Consider the following 18,476-nt stretch of genomic DNA (forward strand, 5'->3'; position numbering starts at 1 on the left):
AACATAGGTATTTCAAGCCAAGCCGAGCCTATAAGCAGCTTTTAGATTATCATGATGGCACATGGATTCATTTTAGGGTAACCTATATCAGACGAGGGATCTGTTTCGGTTTAGTTTTTTTACATCGTTAGGCCCTTAAAAGCTCCCATTAAAACTACTACTGTCCAATCTGTTAACATTCCTCTATCTAAATAAAGATGTACAGTGTGTGTGGTCCATGTGAAAGTCCATTTTGTATCGCAAAGAGATTAAAAATGTCGCCTATTGTTATCATTAGATTAACTGACCTGGAAGAGCTGAGGACCAGATGACCCGGTCTGGCTCCTGCTGTGCTATCTGTTGTTCTGCCCAGCTGAGTTTTTGGGAAGCGACCTGATGATGTCATCCTGACTTTGCAGGAAACTATCAGTGCAATGATTAGGACAAAACTACACACACAGGCCTCCTATAATCCTGTATCTTGGCGTGGACAGTGACTTTGACCAGAGGGCGTGGTTGAGGTGCTAAACAGAGGCTGCAGCAGCCAATAGTCTTTACATTGTGCAACAGTCAAGTCATGTTGTTAAAGTAAAATGAAGTTAAACTAACACCTACTTCTAGTATTAACTGAATCTAAAACCATTAACCTCTAACTGAGTATTTATTTACATGCACATCCCAGAAATGAGGATGTGTTTTTTTTATATTGTCTTGTGTTATTTTAGTAAATGTACCCAAGATTACTCGGAGAAAAAAACAGTCCAGTCCACGACAATCATTAGACTACTGTGTGTGCTCTTTTTCCCCAAACAGGACTGTTTTGGTGTCTTCTTTGTGAGATCTAATCTTTACCAGATAGGCCTCTAAGACAAAGACACTTGTTATCATCTCAGGGTCAGAAGTTGACGCTGTTGTGAGCCTTGTCTCAAGAAACCTAATGCAAAACTATGATGTGGGCCGTCAACGTTAACGTGATAATAATGTGTTAATGCAAAATGCACACTAATTTCTTTAACGCATTAAAGCAATCGATCTTTCTGAGATTGTAGCGGGCTCGGGCTTTAAAGCTAGTGAAGATATTGGCATCATATGAAACTAGAAAACCATGTTATACTAGCTTGTCGTGAAGGAGGTAAACAACGCTCAAAACCTGTGCAAAATTTTGGAGAGGAAAAACTGTCATGGCCATTTTTTAGGGGTCTCTTGACCTCTGACCTCAAGATATGTGAATGTAAATGGGTTCTATGGGTACCCGCGAGTCTCCCCTTCACAGACATGCCCACTTTATGATAATCACATACAGTTTTGGTGCAAGTCATAGTCAAATCAGCACACTGACACACTGACAGCTGTTGTTGCCTGTTGGGTTTGCCATGTTATGATTTGAGCATATTGTTTAATGCTAAATGCAGTACCTGTGAGGGTTTCTGGACAATATTTGTCATTGTTTTGTGTTGTTAATTGATTTCCAATAATAAATATATGCATACATTTACATAAAGCACCACTCCCATGTTGATAAGAGTATTAAATACTAGACAAATCTCCCTTTACATTGTTCAGTTAAATATTTTAATTGATTGAAAGCCCTACTTATGATGCTATGCAACTAAATTATTTTCTTATACATATGGATGTGTTTTGCATCATAGTGGCTGGAAGGTTTGAGGATATTAGCTGACTATCCAGTCTTTTCAGTGAACAATGAGCTACTGCACGTTTTGATCCTGACTATGAACTGCAGAAGAAACTGGTGTGTTCACATTGGCTGATCAGAGCTGTCATCACCCAGAGAGCAGAAATGGTAGGCTACTGAAAAACCATCATCTGACTATATATATACGCCCCATGTGTGCTGCGTAAACCGGATTAAAAACATCCCCAGTAGCCTGCACATTTGTGATTGAAAGCCTTGCAGCTAGAAATACCAACAAAATGGGTTATCATGATCAGGCCTAGGGAGGAGGCCTGTTTCTCTCTCACACACACACACACACACCTATAAAATGTGACCACACATTGAGAGAGAGAGAACAAATGACATGTGTCACAAAAATGTGCATGGTGTCCCTTTCATGTGCTGCTCTTTGTGCTGAAAAACGCTGACACACTTTAGTGCTTTACACGACACAGAACAGAATATATACATATATATAATAATAAAGGATGTTTTATTATAGGCCCGCAGCCTGGACTATAAAACACCTACCTGCACTGCCGTAGGACTTTGCCAGCAGCCATCCGACACTTGCGCATATTTTTGCTTTAGTACAGTCATACAGATCCAAAGGTTTTATGTCTGGCACAACAAAAGTCTTCCTCATGGTGGGAGAGTCCACCATGGCGAGGTTTGTGTACAAAAAACAATGTGAAGCTGTGCTGTAAAAAAAAAAAACGCTATAAAAATATTCAAGCATTCATTGTTTTCTTCTGGAGGAAGCTGGGAATGTGCGTAAATGTCGGGAAAATATCCGCCCTGGAGCTGCTGCTGCTTCCTAAAGCCAGCTATTGTGCGTCTTTCGGTGCGTAATCCGGATTAAATCATGCTTTAAGAGCTCCAATCCGCCGGGTTGTGAGAGAAAAACCGACTATTCCCCTCGTTTTTGCCCTTCTTCTTCGTCCGCATTGCTGTGTGGTCGTGTTCACTGTGCGCAGCTCCACTGAGACTGAGAGGGAGCTGATGACTGACTGACTACCAGGTGCTCCACACTGGCATCACTCACTCAGCCGGCCGGCCAATAGGAAGCGAGCCTGGGCAAAAGAGGGCGGGACCTCCTCCTCTCTGTGTGAACACCACACAGACAGACAGCAGGTGGAGGTGTGACTTCTGTTACAGGTTCATCTGCTGACACATACAGGTGAACGCCTGAAGGAACACCTTTAAAGTGACCTAATAACAAGAATATTTCTGTGACAGCAGCTTTATAGATTTATTCTTTTATATATATATATATACATATATATATATATATATATATGTATATATATATAAAGGCTGACCAGGAAGCACTCAGAGCATTCACTTAAGTTAGATAGATAGATAGATAGAAACAAGTTACATACACATAAGACAAGACACCATTAAAACATACAAATATACAGTATAAAATGGTATAATAGCAATGGTGCAGTACATTTCTATTCAATGATTTTGATCTAAGACAGTCTAGATAGATAGATAGATAGATAGATAGATAGGTAGTAACTTTATTGATCCCGAGGGAAATTCAAGTTTCCAGCATCACAATTCCATAGTGCAAAACGTATTAGTAAAAAGACACAAGTGAGTAATACAGAATATAAAAAAATATACCAGATATAAAAATAACAGGAGATGAAGAAACTGTTAAAAATGAATATAGTACAGGGTAACAGGTTAACAGAACAGTGTGTAACATTTACAGGGATATATTGGCAAAAAATTTAATATAATATAAGGGCTGCAACTAACGATTATCTTCATTAATCGATTAATCTATTGTCTATTTTCTCAATTAATTGATTAGTTGTTTGGTCTATAAAATGGTGAAAAATGTCGATCAGTACAAAAATACAATATTTCCCAATGAAATGGAGTAGAAATAGGGTCTGAAATTATTTTTTTTCCTCACGTGCCACCGCGTCAGGTCACTCATTTACTCAGTAACGGTCATTTACCCTGTATTTGGCAGGTGCTAATTTCATACCCTGAAGGAAGTAGTATAAAGCAGCATAAATTGTAAATAAGTAGTGTTAGAAGAAGAAATAATCAATATTGTGTTTGCTGTGGCGTGAGTGACATGCTGCTGTACTATTTGTGTCTATTACGGACACGGTTTACTATCAACTGACTGATGTTTTTGTTGTTGTTGTTTTTATGGTTGCGTTAATTTAGTTTTCTTAGTTTTGTAAGCTGTTTTAGGGTTTAGCAATATATCAATTGTCACTTTTTATAATGTCCTGGTATAAAGGGAATGTATACCGTTTCACTTTTTAAAAATGCTCTGATGTAATTGTATGTTCATGCAAAACCTAATAATGTATGAAAAAAAATGTACATATGCACAGCACTAGACTAAATGTACCTAGTTACTTTCCACCACTGACGCTGACCTCACCTTTAGGTCCTGTATTGTTAGATTTAAAAAGATGGCCCTGGTTCAACATCATAAAACATCCGCCCTGCTGCAGTGACCCGGGCAAACTCCATCAGCCTCAGGGGTGCTGCTGTACGTGACCCCGACCACTGACCTCTCGCAGATGGAAAACAAAGAGAATCAAAGTTCAGACCCAAGATCCCTGAAGCAAAACATTATTGATCTTTGGAAAGAATGACTTTCATTTGCTTTTATGATATACAAGAGATATAAATCACAATATTTTCCGACAAACCTGTTCGGACCAGTTATTGTTGAGAGATGCAGACGTTTAGAAACCACCATAATACTATAGAACTATTATGATGACATACTCCTCTCTACTACTGTCTCACAATCATCTTTCATCTACCTATTCATTTGTTAGTACTTATTTTATTATAATATTAGACATTTCCTTTCTTTACAATCATGATTATTATTTTTATGAATTTCAATTTATTTTCCACTCACTTATTTATTTACCTTCATTATTATTAATATTATGGTTGTTTATTTGTCTGTTTCTCCTTGCTTTTATTTTATTAAAATGTTTTTGTATTCTTTTCTTTCTCTATCCATTTTTTGTTTCCCTCACATAAAAATATTGCTTTTGGATTTACATATGATGATTATGTTACGGCAAAGTCTTAGTCTTATTCACTGATATTGTATGATGCGATGGTTTTGTATCTTGCATAACAAAGTACATGTACGGTTTCACAATATTCAACACTAGTCAATAAATAAAAATAATAATAATAAAGAAAACAACATAACCATGACACCCTGAGGCAGCTTGTATTGGTAAATACTTTTAATTGTGTCCTCAAAGTACAAGTACAGTATTTATATCAATTTGATCAAATAATACGTGAGTTATTGTCTCGTATAAATCAGCAGCAATGTCAAAAACCTGCAGATATGTTCAGTTGCTTATACACCTTGCTGCACCTTAAAATAGCTGCAGTATATAGAAAAAGGCTGAAATGAGAGTAAACATACTAGTATTCTATGTAAACCTATATGCAGGAAGGACTTATGGTTTGGAAAATTTGTTTTTATTTTTCGACTCGAGACAGTTTCTTTCCAATTGTTTTCTAAGTGTTGTTTCCAGTAGCAGCGTCCTCACTGGAAAACAGAAATCTCCAGAGTGCCTCATCACATGATGTTCCAGCACTCCAAGTGCCCCACTGCAGTAACTTTGTAAGAGGATTACCTCTCAAGTTATTTTAATCTAATTATGAAAGAAACAATTTATTCCTTATTTCATTCAACTCTTTTGCCTTTTCCATTAAAACTGAAGCAGATCTACATCACATTTAATCTTTAAAGTAATTTCCCCCTAGGATGCAGAAGTTGCACATAATATTACTGGAGCACAATCTTATGTAAGGCATCCACTATACGGCGAAAGTGAGACTTGAATGCTTAGCTCGTATTTCAATGAAATGATCCTTTCAAAAGAAAACCAAATTACTCAAAGTCACAGCATTGAACAGGTATAAATCATTTATTATTTATTTATTTATTAGCTGTGTTTTCAAGACAACGTACTTAAAGTTCCAGACATTCAAAGAGATCAGCTTGTCTGTTAGACTTTCAAACATCTTGTATACCAAAAACTGCATTGGGTCACAAGTACACCCTCAACAACACTGACTGAAAGACATTGTACAGCATTACTACCGACAGCCTCAAAGTGAACACTTGCACCTTTTGTAACAAATGGGCACGAGGACCTGACTGCAGGGTTATTGAATTTTAAGATGTTATCAAACTATTATTATTCAACTCAGTTGTACAAACTGTTCCTTGAGTGTACAATACATGCACAACCATGAGCATGATTTAAATATTTGGATGTTGACATATGTATTTAAGTTATGGAATCTTTTAAGGATCACTGAGTTTTACGAGACACCCACCTACGATTGATCCTTGAGCCAACAATGTGAGGCTTAAATGCTCAGCTCCACTTTCAAAAGAATGCCTCTTGTTGATGCTCCTCCCATCCCTATGTTTTCTAGGGCAGAGCTTCCTGTCACAGAAAGATCTCTGCATTTATTATTAACGTGTACAAAAGGGTTTTCACTGTTAATTCTTTTACAAAATGTTGTTCGGAAACAAAGTCAAACTACATGGGACTTCAGTTACAGTTATCAACATATTTCATAACAGAAAACTGCTCATTTGCACAATTATCTTGAGCTTCATACTTGAGAAAGACTGACACCATATGGCCAATAGTAATACAAGTTTATATCTGTGTATACTGTACTACAAAAATACACCAGGAAGGCAAAAAGGCTGCCATTCTGTTTTTCACTCATGTCACATTCTATTAAAAAATAAAGTGGATACAACTAATTGATTACACAAATCTTTAAAATGGAGCATATTCAATGTCTACAAGAGAAATCAGAAGCAAAATTCAGCGATGCAGCTATCTTTCAGTCCTCTTTAAGCCCCCCAAAGACAGCTGTGGGGACGCTCTTCTGCTCAAGCTGCACCTCTGTAAAAAAGGCCAAGAGGAGAAGACGATTAACACATGCGTGTTCATGAATAAAACACGTCTGCATGAATGTTTAAATAAACACCACCATTTTCTCGTTTCCCCATTTTCTTGTGTCCGTCACTCACCATCTGGTCCCTGGTCTTCATCATCTCCATCCTCATCATCGTCAATGTCGATCTCATCAGGATTGGCTTGTTTGGCGAGCTCAGCCAACTCGCTGCGAGAGGTGTCACTCCTGCGTCGGCAGATGGAGAGAATAAGATTTATGAGTCTCCATTTAGGTTGGAGCGTTTGGTCCAATTTTATAAAAAGGCATCATTTTTCACAGATACTTTTCATCAGAATAAAAAATACTTTATTGATCCCCGGAGGGAAACTGGGACATTACAGTTGCTCTTATATAAAAGCTTAATGAAATATAAGAATATATCATAATATATGTAGAGAAATATATTATATATATAATATGAGAAGTGGGATCTATTAAGTGTGTTAAATATTAATAATAAAAAATAATAAAAATGCAAGAATAGTATAAATAAGAATTAAATAAGAATATTTCTTGAAATTGGAGTAAAAAAAAAACAAAGGATAATGCATGTATGCAACATGTAAATTATGTACATAATGCTACAATATATAACACAACATATGTAGAGATATATAAATAAATAATAAAAATAAGAAATGAGAAATATATACAAAAATGTGCATCAAACATCCAATATACTGTATAACCACAGTGTAAATGAGTAAATAATAAATGCTGAGAAGTAGGATCTATTAAGTGTGTTAAATATAAATGCATGAATAGTATAAATAAGAATTAAATAAGACTATTTCTTGAAATAGGAGGAGTAAAAAAAGGAAAAAGGACAAACCTGACGAAGAGAATCTTCTCTTTGGGCTTGGGTTTGTCCTGCTCGGCCTCTGCAGCGAGCTGCTGTGCTTTCTGCTCCAGCATCTTCATGTCATCAATTCCCATTCCGCCCGGAGCAAGATCTGACACTGGAAGACAAATGGTTGGATAAACACAGAAACATTAGCAAAAAATATATTGGGTCATTCATTCGTAAGCAGTTCTGAGGTGTAACCTCAGGATGGATTTTGGACAAATAGTATGCGTGGCTACCACATTATTATAATTAAATTATGCTTTGGAGCTTTTTCCCTTTCCTGTGGTGTTGTATAGTTTCTGTGCATGTAAAAATCTGTAAAGTTACAAAATCAAAAAGTTACTCTCCCCCACAGAAACTCTGCTCCTGAACTGCCTTGATTGAAGTCCCGCCTTTTTTCTTCCGTAATGTGGTGACGTCACCAAGTAACACATTTGCATAATACCTGCCTAACGGCTCTCAAACAAGTAATGGATAATGTACAGCAAGCCGTTTCGGGTCAGGGTCTTGCATCGCCCTGTCGGGGTTTCTTTCACAACAATGATCTGCTAGCTGTACATTATTGCGCTTATTACACGGCTACTTACTTAATAAATCAATAATTTGACGCAAAAATGGTCCTCCAGAGTCCGAGATCAGAACTGCGCCCATAGCAACGGTCTGTTATACATAGCAACACTCTGCTATAAAGAAGTAACCGACCGTAGAACGGCGTAATTGACCAATCAGAATCAAGTATTCAAAAAAGCTGTGCAATAAAGCTAGTTAGAGCGCTGCTGGAGCGGAGTCTGAAGAGTTTGGTTCGGTTGACCAATCACAACAGTGGGCCAGCTGACCAATCAGAGCAGACTGGGCTTTTTGAGAGGGGGGAGAAAAATCAAGTGTTTTTTGAACATTAAAGCACGTAAACATGTTCTAGTAGAAACCCAAAATACAAGTATGCACCTGAAAATAAGCATAATAGGTCCCCATTAAACATCCCCCCCAATGTTCCGTATCACCTGTACAGTTCATGGCTAACAAGTTAGTGCACGCTCCCTCACCAGTGCCTGTGGAGAGCGTTATGGCCTTCATCATCTGAGAGGACATAAAGTTGACCTGGGTGTTGTATGTGGCTTGGACACTTCGTTTGATCCTCAGCATTTCTCTGATCGTGTCCTCGTTTCCGTGGCGGATCTCAAATTCTTTCCAGGTCTGCCAGAAAGTTGCGGTCACCTGAAAGATCAAGTTCATAAATATATCAAGAGGAATAATGATGTGCACATCGGTGATGGAAATGTGACCTTTTATTCAGAAATGGGTAATGGCAGGAGGTGTTTTTTTTCCTCACCCGTGGGTCGCAGATCTGGGAGCAGTAGGAGTAGATGGCTCTGCCCCGATCAATCTCACCAAGCTTACTCTCCATGTCGGCAAAGCGCAGACACATGTCCCTCGCATGCTCATCAGGGAGGACCTGGATAAATACATAAGGGATCATTCAGATTTTAGTTCAATAATTAATATAACAGCAAATTGTAATTTTGATGGGTCTGAAATAGTAGAAGGATTTGTTATAATCCATAGATAATATGTAAAAAAATTATATATGTTGTCATATTCATCAGAGTTTTTCTCATGTACCTCGATAGCTTTCTGGTAAATTGCTCTGGTATACGTGACTCCATAAATTTCAGCTGCTCTCTTGATGTAGATATTGAACATGTGATGTCTCTCGTCCGTGTCTACTGCCTGCGTTGCCCTTTCATAGACAGCCATGGCGTGTCGCGCCAATCCGTATCCCTCCTCCAATTTGGCATACAACAGGTAAATGGCTGCAAAGCAAGGCACAGTGGTACATATCAGTACATTTTATAAAGAAAACACGCAGAAACAATGTGGAATATACTGTATACAAGTTGTCGATGTAATTCTAACAAAGTTACTTACTCTTGGCAAACTTGGCAGGGCAGCCATCCAGGGCTTGTTCAAATAAATCTCGAGCTCTCTCCAGCTTCTTGCCCCCGTAACGATCAATGAACTTAGTCAGGTAAGTGTTCCAGATGTCGTAAACATTTGGCCACCTGAAGAGAGCAATACCGCGCTCGTATGCCTGAAAAAGGACGACGAATTGTTTAAATGTTTATGTTGACCAGGGCAATAATACATATTGATGATACTGAATGTTGGTTTAGTTGATTAGTGGCATGTTATTTACTTTGAAGCTTTCCTCAAAGTAGTTGTGCTCTTCAAGGAACATGGCGTAATTGATGATGATCTGTGGCGTGGCGATGCGGAGGTCAATGATGCGATCATACACTGCTTTTGTAGACTGAGGAGGAAAAAAGGAAAATCGAAGAAGAATTAAACTAAACATGTAACACCAACATAGAATGAATGACAGCTCTGATTTTAAAGACATTCAAAAGACCACAGTGGATCAGAATTCTGTGATACTAAATATCTGAGAGTTTATACCTTCGGCATATCTTTGGCTCATATGTAGTAACATATACACCTGTAAACCAGTAGTGAACATACCTGGAAGGTGCCGAGACTCTCCTCCAAGTCCGCCAGCATGGACCAGACCTTCAAGGACTTGTAAACTCGGTTTTGGACCGGCTCAGATACATCAAAGTACTCCGCTTTCTTGGATGGGATGGCTGTAGCTTTCTGTATTCAAATCATTCAAAAAACACGTCTTACCTCTATACCCACAAAGCATTTATACACAAATACATAAGTGGTCTAATGTGTTTAAAAAGGTGCAATCAGTAATATTTTACTCTTTGCTCAGAATTTCCATAATTCATGAGCAGGGACTTTTAAGTATGGCTAATCAATGCCAGTCATTTATCTGTTGCTCAGATTCAATGATCTCTAAACAGACAGAGCTACCCGATATTTATTTTGTTGTCAACACTGTAATTTTCCTAGGACCCTAAACTATCCGGTATGCATTTGGTTTTGTTTCCCCCAAACACGTGAACATCTCTGCATTGTCTGAAAGGTTGAGTGAGCTTAAAGCCGTGTTTCCACTACATGGTACGATAGCGGTGTAGTTTTGTGAGCTACTATTTTTTTTTTTTTTTTTAAATCTGGGTCGAGTGAATCAAAAATTGCGGTCGCTACTGATGGTAGCTTAGCTATTTAAAAGCAGCAGGTTTGTGCGGTCGCGCTCGTGGCGTTTCTTTCTCACCAATCAGTGCTCTGCAGTGTTTTAACTCCACCTTTTGGTACCTGCTCAGCTCGCGTGGGACCTCGACTGAGATGGTACAAAAAATTTAGTGGCTCTATTGGCATCATCCACAACTTTTGTTGATGGAAAATGCAAAAATAATTGTTCTAATGTGTAACGAACTGAACTGCTTGGTGGAAAAGTGACACTTTTGTGTTTGAAAATCACAAGTTTGAAAATCACAAGCTAAATCTCAATAGAGAATACATTTTCAAATAAAATTGGGGGAAGGCATATATGCCAGTGTTGTTGTAGTTTCTCAGCCCTGCCACTAGATGTCACTAAACATCTAGTGTAAATGGTGCTACTATTTTACTGATTGCACCTGTAATAATGACTGCAGATGAGATACAAGTGTCTCACCCTCAGTATGCGCAGTGCCTGTTCATAGTTCTCATGGCGCAGCTCCATTTCTCCATATTCACACCACACTGCAGCAAGGTCATCCACCTGCTTGTAGTTCACCTTGGTAGCCTTCTCAAAAATGGTCCTGGCCTGAAGGACAGTCAGTAAATGTAATGTAACATATCAAGAATAGAAAAAAGCATTTGATCGTGTTTGCAGAGGGTTTGTGAAAAAAACCTCAGTGACTTACATCGTCCAGCTGCTCATTTTCCTCGTAGAATTTAGCGAAGGAAACCCAGAGAGAATGAGGCTTCCCTGTGGCTTTCATTGGATCCACAGTCTGCACTGCTTCAGTGTAGGTGTTGATGATCTGCACAAGATATGGTGAGCACAGATCCATTAGTAATGCACAACATAAAGGCAGTGTTATCAGTGTGGTGTTTGTTAAATGTTACACCACTATGAATTGTGTGTATGCAAAAAAAAATAAAAATAAAATACTTGTAGTAAAAAGCCCAAAACTCACCTGCCGTGGAATGCCCTCGTACAATTTCACCCGCTTGTGCCACTCATGGACATTATGAGGGTTCTGCCGCAGTAAAACACTGTTCAACAGGAGGGGCCGCCGGGCTATCAGCTGCTCAAAGCGGGCCAGTCTGAGCTCCATGTCTACGTCCTCTGGGATGAGAGGGACAGAGAGTAAGGCATGCATGACAAGAGAAGTGAAAGCAAGGAACATTGCCAATATTAATGAATCCACACACACCTTCTTCATCCTTCCCAATCTCGGCAGTGGTCTCCATCTTCGCTGCGATCATGCTTTCTTCAAACTGGGCATAACTATCAAACACTTGTGTGAAATCCCTCACAGTCACCACGGTAAGGATGGCCTCCTCATACACATCACGGGCCTGAGAGAGTAAAGACACATTAATAGTCATAGAGAGTCAGTCAAACCGACACGCGGCAAATTAATGAGGCGCACTAACTAGCTTAATATAAAGCAGAGTAGTATTTTGGATAAATAAATTTCACTATGATGAAGTGCCTTATGATATGTATAAAAATTGAAGCTATTCAGAAGAAACGCACCTTCTCAAAGTGACCACTCCTGATGTAATAGTCAGCTAAAGAGCACCACAGTTTTCCAAGTTGGTCGGTGAAGCGAGTGAGGCCTCCTCGGATGATGGCTCCTACTTTCAGAGAGGTCACTTTGTCTGGGTTCTGGGAGATCAGGTCGCATAGCTCATGCCACAGCTGTCCAACAAATACATGCACAAACAAGATTTAATTTTCCTGGTCAGCTTAAGAAAAACAGGCACATTTGGAGGTGTTTAGGATAATAAAATCTTACTTGATAGTTAGATTTTCCCTCTTTGGACACAAAGCTTTCGTCATTGACAACCGCTGCTAGTCGCACAGCTGCTTCATCCAAGCGGCCAACAGACCGCAAGTAGTCTATGTATTCCTCTGTATTCTCTGGAGAAAGCTACATAGTACAAAGAGCAGACAGCACATATTGAGGACATTTTCATTCATGTAAAATGTCAATGCCATAATGTTGACAGCTTTCCTTTTCAATGGTATTTTCACCTTTAATAGTAATCCTATTCGATTTTTTTGTGTGTGTAGTTTTGCTTCCTAATCAATATCAGAGCTCAATATTATGCTGATAACGCCTTTTGGATGATTGGTGAATTATCCTTAAGACTAAATCAGCAAATCCAGTAGCTTTCACTTTGCTGAGAAACTTCAAATATTTACAGAAGATGCTCATACATTCAGATCTACCGTACCACACTGTGACATCATACCACATCACATCCATTCTCCATAAGTTGCCACTGAAAGGGCACAAATACAACTATCAGGGTAATCAGAAACCTTCCTAAATGAGAGCTGATGTATTGAACTAGTTTGTGTACCGTGCTCTCTCTCTCACCTTAAGGTACCTGCGGTACACCCGGATGGCCGTCTCAGGCAGGGGCAGGTTACGGACAAAGCGGAGATACAGAGGCCAGATGCGCGGGTGCTGAGTAACAGGAAGAGCTCTGAGTGCACGGTCAAATGTTTGCCGACTTCTTGTGATCTTGCTTTGAGACACAAGGAACTGGCAGTAATCAAGCCATATCCTAGGCATCTGGTTTAAGGAAAGACAGGTGGTTAGTTAGTTTCAAGCACAACACTCAGACCACAATGTAATGCTATTACTAGGGCTGTCCCGAATACCATTTTTTGGGCTTAATTAATGTTGAATATGAATAATGTTGCGGGACTATTTATACATTACTATTACATACTTCTATATATATAATATTTTAAAAATGAAGCATTCAAATACTGATTTGGAGCTCGAATACTATGGCAACGGTCGAAGCTTTGAAGCATTCGGGTCAGCCCTATTTTGTACTGTCAAGTGGTTCAGTATGAGTTCTACAGGAATGATTACCTTATGCATGAACACCAATGCCCTTTCATGGCAATTATTGACCTCTTCATAGCCTGGTTCAGTGACACATTTCCCTTTGACTTGTTTCCGTCTCTCTCGCAGATAATTGTACCACAGTTTGTAGCTGTAAAATAAAAGGATTATATCATGAGCAAATAGTTATACAGTATTTTAAACCTGATCACCTCATCAACTAAATCAGGGGTCAGCAACCTGCGGCTCCGGAGCCGCATGCGGCTCTTTTGCCCCTCTCCAGTGGCTCCCTGTTTTTTTGTTTATAATTGGAGGTCTATGGTACAACGTAGTATTAGGGCCACGTTGAGGAAAAAAATTAAATCTAAGATTTCGAGAATAAAGTCATATAGTAGTGTAGTAGTAGTAATTTTACGTGTTATTTTACCATTTCTACTTTTTTCTCGTAAAGTTATGACTTTATTCTCGAAATCTCAGATGTTTTTCCCTCAGTGTGGCCCTAATACTCCGTCGTACATTTGCACTTTGGCCCTCAGTGCATTAGACTTATATGCTATATACTTAGACTATAAACTGTGTTACCTTCATCACAATGCTCAAATGTTTTGTGGCTCCAGACAGATATTGTTGTTGTTGTTTTTTTTTTGCTTAAATGGCTCTTTTGATAGTAAAAGTTGCTGACCCCTGAACTAAATGAAAGTCATGGTATGGTTACTTTTACCAATTCTTTTAACAACACACAAGCAGTGCTGGTCACAATAATGTCCCAACAGCCAACATATTCATGTATGTATTGATGTGGTAGCAATAATCTGTGGATTTGCACCAGCTTTCAGCACAATGTCGATGCTTTGTTTACACCTGGTCCCCTGTAATGTTAATGTGAGTAACGTTACCTGCCAGGCAGCTCTTTCAGAGCCCGCTCATAGATCATGTTCAGGGTGGATTTTCCTCCATTCTGTTTGAATTCGATGTAACGCATCCAGCACTTGACTGAGTACGGGTTCCTGATGATCTCCTCTTCATAAGGCAGATCATCGTCCTCCTAACAGAGACAGAAATCACACAACACGTCAAGTAACAACTGTCACAACTTTTTAAAGAGTTTGCTAAAGCTAACATTTTATTTTATTTATTTATTTGCACATCTATAAAACTGCACAAAATCCAGTCAATGAAAAAAAAAAAAAAAAGTGTAAGGAGAGGTCAAGAAGCCACAGGATTATACAAAGGACCAATAACAATAACAAAAAAAACAATAACAAAAAAGAAAGAAAGATCTAAACTAACATAAAAAGTTAAACAACAACAAGAAGTACATAAAATGTGCAGAGAATCCTAACCAAACAGTGGAAAATAATTCCACTAAAAACAATTAAATACATACAAAAACAGTAGAGAAAAAAAAGAAAATATATCTAAAAAAATCAAAAAATAATTAAACATCATTAATTAAATGTGATGATAATTTCCTTTTAAAATGTTCTGAGGATAACGAGCTCTTGATTACATGTATATTGATATATATCACAATATCTGAGGGAGTGTTTTGTTTTGTTAAAAAGCAGGTGAAGATAATTAACCTGTCTAGTATTATGTGAATGAATTTGAGAATTATATTTAAAGAAGTTGCTAAACAATGATGATAAAGAAGAAGAAGGCAAGAACATATATTTATATATAAACACACATATCTGATGAATATTTATGTTATAAACTGAATGAAGGTTCAGTTTCCTGACTCCTTGGCGCCTAACGTCACTATAACGTCAACAAACAACCCCTAGATTGTAAATTAAACATTAACAAATTAACGATAAGTATTGTGAGATCATAATTGACACAACAAAACACTCTTGATTGCAGGTTTATGGTTCATAACGAGCTAACTTCATCACTGTTATAAACACACGGCTAAGCTAACGTTAGCTAAAGTTAGCTAACTATGTAACACTCAATAAATGCTGATAATAATATATTTAAAGGTGTAGCTTACAAACATAACATCGGGTTTTCCGTTTAGTGAAGGCATTTCTTCCCAGAGAGAAAGACTGTTAGATATATAAAGCGATGCTAACTGTAGCAGCTAGCAGCTAGCACTGAGCACTCAAAGCGTGGAGTCCTCACTTCCGGCTTCGTCACAGGCACGTCACGTCTTCTTCTTCTTCTTCTTCTTTAAGGGCGGTTGGCATCTTATTGGTGCATTACCGCCACCTTGTGCTCCGGAGCGTCCCTCCAAAATAAAAGCACACATACCCTAACCCAGGGGTCAGCAACCTTTACTATCAAAAGAGACATTTTAGTCAAAAGGAGCCGCAAAACATTTGGGCTGTATTCGAAACCGCATACTGCATACTACTCAGGAGCGCAGTATGCAGTATGCAGTACATACTGCATACTGCGTTCCTGAGTAGTATGCAGTATGTGACAGTTAAAGTGATGTATTTAGCAGTATGCTAGACGAGGCTTAAGCTTTCAAACCAGCTCTTGAAGCACAGGACAAAAAAACTAACTTGTACCACTATTACAATATTATCAAAAAATACAACTTTGATTTTGTTGTTTATGTTATGCTTGTTTACTTTATAAGATACTGCAGGTTTAAACTATTTATTCTGACAGCTCATAAAGAAGTCCGACAAACAGGATCATCAACGAGGAGAGATGGGAAATATAAAACATTCATCCACAACATTTACTTTACTCAAACTGCTTTTTCAGTTACAGCAAAAGGACTGATCTCCCTCCAGATATTAGAGAAATGTTAAAAAAGTGTCATGTTGTCTCAGCAGGAACCTCTCTGCCCCGTCAGAAGCTGCTCTTTCCCTCGCCACTCTGCTGCTCTGCAACCGCTCTGTGAGCGTCACTGGCCGGCTCTCCAGCGAGCTACGCCCGCGGGCGATTGTGGAGCTTTTTAACTCGAAAAAAGGTAAATAAACACAGGTTCCTGTTCATTTATAATGGACATCTGTGTTGTGATATTTAAACAAACTATCCGTCAACAAGGAAATAAAAGCCTCTTGTCTACGAGACCGGAGTGAGCTCCAGCAGCTCATAGCGGTCTCTGAGCGTGACTACCCGGCTTGCTGGCAGCGACCCAGGCAGGCACTAGCTGGCTGTCAGGGTATTTTGTGGAGCTTCTAAACTCCGACAACGGTGGAACAAATGTTCGATTCGCCATCTAACTTCGTAAAACTGCCGATATTAATAATCTACACAGTTGATTTCTCGCCTCAAAAACTTTCAGAAGTGAATTTAGTGTTGAAATGGCTACAGAAAACGTAAAAAACAAGCAGCTTTTGGCTGCTGTTTTTTTACCCGTAGCCTGTGCTGTTCCGGCGCTTTGCATTGTGGGATACAGTAGGCGAGATAGACTGGTCCGATGCATACTGGAGAATTTTTCCAAATCAGTACGTCATCCGGGTATTTTTGGCATACTGTAGATTTTGCTTTTGTTCGCATACTGCATACTACATACTACATTTTGGCCAAATCAGTACGTACTACTAGTATAGTATGCGGTTTCGAATACAGCCCTGATCATTGTGATGAAGGTAACACAGTTTATAGTCTAAGTATAGACAGGAGCGCCTCAGGGCTGTGTTCTCAGCCCCCTCCTGTACTCCCTCTACACCCACGACTGTGTGGCAACAAGAGCTTCAAACACCATCGTGAAGTTTGCGGACGACACAGCAGTTGTGGGGTTGATCTCCCATGGCGACGAGACGCCTTACAGGGAGGAGGTGACCGCCCTGGAACAGTGGTGTCAGAACAACCACCTCTCCCTGAACATCTCAAAGACCAAGGAGGTCATCGTGGATTACAGGAGGGGGGGTTTGCAGTCACCCCCTAGTCACCGTCAACGGCACAGCGGTGGAGAGGGTGGACACCTTTAAATACCTGGGTGTCAACATCCATAAGGACTTGACATGGGCCACCCACACCACCGCTGTAGTCAGGAAGACCCAGCAGAGACTGTACGCTCTGAGGCGACTCAAGACTTTCAGACTGAAACCACATATCCTCAGGGACTTCTACCGGGGCACCATAGAGAGCCTCCTGACAGGCTGCTTCACCACCTGGTATGGCAGCTGCACCAACGTGGACCGTAAGGCGCTGGAAAGGGTGGTGCGCTCGGCCCAACACATCACCGGGTGCGAGCTGCCCAGCCTGCAGGAGCTTTACACCCAGCGGTGCCTCAGGAAGTCCCTGAGGGTCATGAAGGACACGACACACCCCCACAACAGCCTGTTCTCCCTCCTGCCCTCTGGTAGAAGATACAGGACCCCCAGGACTCTCACCAGCAGACTGAGGAACAGTTTTATCCCCCAGGCCATCAGACTTTTAAATCTATAATTAATTCGACACATTCTTACACAAAAATATATCTTATACTGTATATACTGTATATATTCTAAATACATATGTTCTTAATATGCCCTTGTATAAAGTATTTCCTTTTATAATTGTAATGTAAATGTAAATGTCATGTAAATGTAGAAACCTGGAGCAGAACCGGGCGCAGGGCGGGCGGCCATCTGCCGAGACCGGCTGGGGGGATAGATAGATAGATAGATAGATAGATAGATAGAGAGATCGAGAGAGTGAGAGTGAGAGTGAGAGTGAGAGTGAGAGTGAGAGAGAGAGAGAGAAGCAGCCACAATAATAGCCTAGCAGCTGTAATAGCTAATACAAGTAGGACTGATAACACAAAACCAATAGTGGTGGATGGAAAGAGTGATAATACAACTATCGGAATTAATGTCATTGGGTCGTCCTCAGACGGGCTTTCAAGCGGAGCTTCCAGCTGTCTCAGTCCACCATACATCTGGCTAGCTCGCCAGCACCGTCCAGCATCTCTCCTCAGTACGTCCACGTGTGTTGGTGTGGGACGTCCCTGTGATCGATGCCCGTGCGTTGGTTCCCGCAGCATCAGCATCTCCCTGCTTTGCTATTCTTTTGACTGACTGAAGGACTTCATACATCC

General features: G+C 39.7%; 2 protein-coding genes across 5 annotated transcripts in view; both read right to left on the minus strand.

Annotated features, from left to right (window-relative positions):
* camsap3 (calmodulin regulated spectrin-associated protein family, member 3) overlaps positions 1-2,701 on the minus strand; it is a 31,500-nt gene extending 28,799 nt beyond the window's left edge. For 3 of the 4 annotated variants that reach the window (XM_037792025.1, XM_037792024.1, XM_037792022.1), the window contains exon 1: positions 2,189-2,701. In XM_037792025.1, coding sequence (XP_037647953.1) covers positions 2,189-2,396 — 208 coding nt within the window. In that variant the 5' untranslated portion in view covers positions 2,397-2,701. The remainder of the gene's footprint in view (positions 1-2,188) is intronic. The other variant, XM_037792023.1, reaches the window with a different exon arrangement.
* A 2,890-nt stretch (positions 2,702-5,591) lies between these two features.
* On the minus strand, positions 5,592-15,677 carry xab2 (XPA binding protein 2). Its single transcript, XM_037792798.1, has 19 exons — positions 15,486-15,677; positions 14,386-14,534; positions 13,517-13,640; positions 13,010-13,207; positions 12,422-12,556; positions 12,160-12,324; positions 11,834-11,978; positions 11,594-11,745; positions 11,318-11,437; positions 11,086-11,217; positions 10,026-10,157; positions 9,703-9,816; positions 9,435-9,597; positions 9,129-9,319; positions 8,839-8,961; positions 8,552-8,723; positions 7,494-7,620; positions 6,738-6,847; positions 5,592-6,609 (listed from the first exon to the last, which is right to left on the minus strand). Exons 1-19 carry the CDS (start codon positions 15,519-15,521, stop codon positions 6,548-6,550), a joined length of 2,550 nt encoding a protein of 849 aa, XP_037648726.1. The 5' UTR covers positions 15,522-15,677; the 3' UTR covers positions 5,592-6,547.
* Positions 15,678-18,476: the final 2,799 nt, after the last annotated feature.

This window comes from Sebastes umbrosus, chromosome 14 (genome assembly GCF_015220745.1).
Source record: "Sebastes umbrosus isolate fSebUmb1 chromosome 14, fSebUmb1.pri, whole genome shotgun sequence".
Classification (NCBI taxonomy): Eukaryota; Metazoa; Chordata; class Actinopteri; order Perciformes; family Sebastidae; genus Sebastes; species Sebastes umbrosus.

Bases quoted from the DNA above. Each gene is read 5' to 3' on its own strand.
- xab2 (XM_037792798.1), bottom strand. From the start codon at position 15,521: ATGCCTTCACTAAACGGAAAACCCGATGTTATGTTT. The intron at 12,557-13,009 runs GTGAGAGAGAGA...TGTACTATGTAG, and splicing joins TGTACCGCAGGTACCTTAAG to CTTTCTCCAGAGAATACAGA. The intron at 6,848-7,493 runs GTTTGTCCTTTT...CTGCCGACGCAG, and splicing joins GAGAAGATTCTCTTCGTCAG to GAGTGACACCTCTCGCAGCG.